Source organism: Cherax quadricarinatus, chromosome 7 (assembly GCF_038502225.1).
Source record: "Cherax quadricarinatus isolate ZL_2023a chromosome 7, ASM3850222v1, whole genome shotgun sequence".
Classification (NCBI taxonomy): Eukaryota; Metazoa; Arthropoda; class Malacostraca; order Decapoda; family Parastacidae; genus Cherax; species Cherax quadricarinatus.
In genome coordinates, this window is record NC_091298.1 from 7,044,440 (window position 1) to 7,049,580 (window position 5,141).

The 5,141-nt window shown below is 43.6% G+C and overlaps 1 protein-coding gene across 1 annotated transcript in view; it reads left to right on the top strand.

Moving 5' to 3' along the window:
• The first annotated feature begins 1,322 nt into the window (after positions 1-1,322).
• Positions 1,323-5,141, top strand: part of LOC128686772 (carbohydrate sulfotransferase 10-like) — a 13,392-nt gene continuing 9,573 nt past the window's right edge. The window contains exon 1 of the mRNA XM_053773818.2: positions 1,323-2,049. Within this exon, the coding sequence (XP_053629793.2) occupies positions 1,654-2,049 (396 nt within the window). The 5' untranslated portion in view covers positions 1,323-1,653. The remainder of the gene's footprint in view (positions 2,050-5,141) is intronic.

Here is a 5,141-nt window from a genome sequence, read left to right on the forward strand (position 1 = left end):
ATTTTCTGCATAGTTTTAACGAGAGTTCGAGCATGCTGTGGAGCTTTGGCTGGGATACAGTTATTATTGTTGTCAGTATAATGGTTAACGTGTATCCTTAGTAAGTGAGCCAGTTGCCATGGTGCTGCTGGGCAAGTGCAGGGTTGCCATGGTGTTAATCTCTCTTCCAGGGTGAGTAATAGGGTTATGGTGATAGCCTCACTCACATGATAAGTGGCAGGGTTGCCATGGTGATAGCCTCACTCACAGGATAAGTGGCAGGGTTGCCATGGTTATAACCTTACAGAATGAGTGACAGGGCTGCCATGGTTACAGGATAAGTGACAGGATAGTTACAGCCTCACAGGATGAGTGACAGGGTTGCCATGTTTACAGCCTCACTCACAGCAAGAGTGACAATGCCCAACAAATTACCCAATAAATTCACCGCTTATAAATTACGGGTACCATAAATTACAAGTAACACACTTTACACACACCAATATGAGCACCAACTACTACGCATGTAAGCGCCATTAATTGTAAGTTAAATTGTAATTAATTGGCAGAAAGTACTGCTTGCGATCAAAAGCCACTCGGGTTCACTCCGTGGAGGGGCGAGACGAATAAAAATAATCAAGGGTCTTATTACCTGCTGCTCCGTGTTACCTAGCAGTAGGTACCTAGGAATTAATTAGATGTGAGTCGCATCTTATGGGATAACCTCGGCACCTCACTGAATGTTAAGCTACACTTTCTGGCTTTCTTGGATAATATTGCTTGATTAATCCTAGGGTTAATAATCTGAATAAAATCTTGCTTCTTCTGCATATTTGGCAGGAGCTGCCTACTACAGGCAGTTATAAACGTGAGACTGGGAATATGAATTACGCTGTGGCAACTCTGTGTACGAGGTTATCTGGTGCGTCTACTGCCTCGGGACACCTTTTACTGTTATCATTACTGTGGCTTAACTCCTCTTGGTTCAACACAGCCACACGATTACAAACAATAACGAGGAGTTCTACAGCCTATTTAACTAGCATAACGGGTTATCTGATTTTTATAATGTAGTGGAATCTAGCAGTTGTACAATATCAGTTATTTAATTACATGTGTCTGGGGACAAGGGGCGCTACCAGTTACTTTATCGTTTAGAGGGTCATTCCTGGCTAAGATTCACGTCAAGAGGTAATCGACATACCGAATAAAGCTCCACCTTCATGGCTACACTGCAACATGCAGACACATAGTTCAATAAGAGACTAAATATAATATGTTACAGGATGTTAGGTTGGCCGCAACTGGTAACTGCTCAGCAGGAAAGCTTTCTCTCCTCGCCTGGTCAAACGTGAGCAGCACATAATGTGTAGGAAGGTGATAGTGCACGCGCTACTGCTGAGCTTTGTACACACTGCTTAGACCAGCTCATCTCTTTAAAGAACTTTGTCTCTGAACTGTATTATCCATATTGAAGCACAGAAGCCGTGTGAGTCATTCAGTGCGAGGAGTGGTGAAGGCATGACTCTCCGTCTGACTGCGCCTTCAGGGTGATAGTGACCGCAGCGCCGGCCTCGTTTTGTGATCAAAACCTTCGTTTAGTGAATACTGTTTCACCTCGTTTACATGACTGTGGAGTCGCTCAGCCTGTAATGTCAATGTCTGCACGGCACGATGCGGCTATCATTTCCTCAAGCTTTCGTAGGCCTACCGAGCCGTAAGGAAGTCAGAAAAATAACTTTGTACGCCGTGTTGTGCTGCATGCTAGTGGCTCTGATGCACCTCACTTCTGTGAAGGTGCAACACAACTTGCAAAAGAGTGCAGCACTCATTAGTGAGTGGGCAGCAGCGGAACACAGAAACACCAGTGATTCTGAAGGAGGCGAGAATGACTCTCACCTGGTCGCACCCTCAGTCTACCCTGAAATAGTAGAGATTATTAACAGTGCAAATAAGAAAGATGTTCCAGCCATTCTTGTCGCAAATAAGACGTCAGTTTCCCAGGAAGCTGCCGCTGTGCTCTCTACACAGTACTGTAAGGATAAGGTCATCAAACTGAGTTCCAACTGGGTAGGTATGATCTACGTCCTTCACTCTGTTTATTTATAATTATTGAAGAGATTAATATTTTTATACTGACAAGAAAGTGCTGTAGACTTAATCAGCTGGCATCAACGCACAAGGTGGCAGTCACAAACATTAACGTTAACATATTTTTGAAGATCTATCAGTAAGAGTGTTTGAGGTTACCTGCCTCCCTCCCTCTTACCTTCCTCTTTCCTTCCTTCCTTCCCCCTCTCCCTCCTTTTCTTTTTCCCTCTTTCTGTTATTCCTTTCTTCCCTTCCTCCTTCCCTCTTCCTTTTGCCCTTCCTCTCTCTCATTACCTAAAATAAAATTTTAGTACTTTGAATAAATCCAAACAATACGTTTAAAGAAAATCTTGGCAAATAAACTACCCCAATAAAACTATCCCAACATTTTTAAAAAGAGAAAATTCCCTCAGGCTGAATGTTTATCCGTTCTTGAGAACTCTAAGAATCTCTAAACCTGAATTTCTTGATGAGAAAATTTGGAAAATTCAACGAGGCGCATTTAACGAATACCTATGTTCATCGACAAAGCTTATACCAAACAAAACAAAAAAATAAATAAAAGAGCATATCTCGCATAAAATTGAATTAAAAAAAGTGAGTATAAACAGTTTCTTCCTCTCGAACTCCCTCAGGGAAGGTTCCTTGATGAACATTCAAATGATATAAACTACCGACAGGTTGTTAGGTAAGACACATATGCAACAGTTAGGTATCTTTATTTCGAAACGTTTCGCCTACACAGTAGGCTTCTTCAGTCGAGTACCGAAAAGTTGATAGAAGCAGAAGATACTTGAAGACGAAGTTTTGAGGTGGTCAGTCCCTCAGTCTGTAGAAGAGTTGTTCCATAGTCTGAAACAATATGGAGTTGAAGTGACAGGATGGAGCCTTGATGTTGGTGAGGGGCTCTTGATTTAGGGAGTTGGATCTGTGCTCCGGTTCCCCGAATTAAGCCTGAATGCTTTCCACCTCCCCCCAGGCGCTGTATAATCCTACGGGTTTACCGCTCCCCCCTTGATTATAATAATAAAATCCTCTCAAACACAGATTTTTTTTTTTTAAGTTACTTATAGATCTATAGCTTTTTTTGTCAACATATCTATATCTCTTTTTTTTAACCGACTGAATGCTACCTCGTCTTGCTTTTCACTAATTGTACATCCATCTTCATCTCTGTCATTGCTCTTAGTCCAGGAAATTTGAGTTTTTTGGGGACGAGAAAAATAGGGCAAAACATCTGAAAGTTATCGAGGAGGTGAAGATATGTTTCTCGAGTAATATTAAACCGCCCATTTCATCCCATGTTAGCTGCCAACTTTAAATAAAAAAAGTCCTCTGTAACGGATTTAAAAAAGAAAACTGCACACTGGAGTATGCAGCACCAGTTTGGAACCCTCACCTAGCCAAGCATGTAAGGAACCAGAGAAAGTGCAAAGGTTTGCAACAAGACTAGTCCCGGAGCTAAGGGGCATGTCCTACGAGGAGAGGTTAAGAGAAATCGACCTGACAACACTGGAAGACAGGAGAGATAGTGGGGATATAACGACATATAAAATACTGAGAGGAATCGACAAGGTGGACAGAGACAGGATGTTCCAGAGATTGGACACAGTAACAAGGAGTCACAACTGGAAGTTGAAGACTCAGATGAATCACAGGGACGTTAGGAAGTATTTCTTCAGTCACAGAGTTGACAGGAAGTGGAATAGTCTGGGAAGTGATGTAGTGGAGGCAGGATCCATACATAGCTTTATGAAGAGGTATGATAAAGCTCATGGAGCAGGAAGAGTGACCTAGTAGCGGCCAGTGAAGAGGCGGGGCCAGGAGCTGTAAATAGACCCCTGAAACCACAACTAGGTGATTACACACACACACACACACACACACACACACACACACACACACACACACACACACACACACACACACATACACATACACACACACACATACACACACACGCACACACACACACACACATACACATACACACACACACACATACACACACACACACACACACACACACACACACACACACACACATACATACACACACACACGCACACACACACACACACATACACACACACACACACACACACACACACACACACACACACACACACACACACACACACACACACACACACACACACACACACACACACACTGGATGAACCAGCAAGATGCTGGATGAACCAGCAAGACTGGACTTAGTATTCACCTTGAGTAGTGCAGATATTGAGGACATCACATATGAAAGACCCCTTGGGGCCAGCGATAATGTGGTTTTGAGCTTCGAATACACAGTAGAGCTACAAGTGGAGGGGGAAGCAGGAAGGCCAGGACAAATGAAACCAAACTACAGGAAAGGGGACTACACAGGATTGAGGAACTTCCTGAATGAGGTTCAGTGGGACAGAGAACTGGCAGGGAAGCCAGTTAATGAGATGATGGAATATGTAGCAACAATGTGCAAGGAGGCTGAGGAGAGGTTTATACCCAAGGGTAACAGGAATAATGAAAAAGCCAGGATGAGCCCATGGTTCACCCAAAGATGCAAGGAGGCAAAAACCAAGTGTGCTAGGGAATGGAAGAAATATAGAAGGCAAAGGACCCAGGAGAATAAGGAGAGCAGTCGTAGAGCCAGAAACGAATATGCACAGATAAGAAGGGAGGCCCAGCGTCAATATGAAAACGACATAGCAGCAAAAGCCAAATCTGACCCAAAGCTGTTATACAGCCACATCAGGAAGAAAACAACCGTCAAAGACCAGGTAATCAGGCTAAGGAAGGAAGGAGGAGAGACAACAAGAAATGACCGTGAAGTATGTGAGGAACTCAAAAAGAGATTCAAAGAAGTATTCACAGAGGAGACAGAAGGGGCTCCAGAAAGACGGAGAGGTGGGGTACACAACCATGTGCTGGACACAATACACACAACCGAGGAAGAAGTAAAGAGGCTTCTGAGTGAGCTAGATACCTCAAAGGCAATGGGGCCAGATAACATCTCTCCATGGGTCCTGAGAGAGGGAGCAGAGGCGCTATGTGTACCCCTAACAACAATA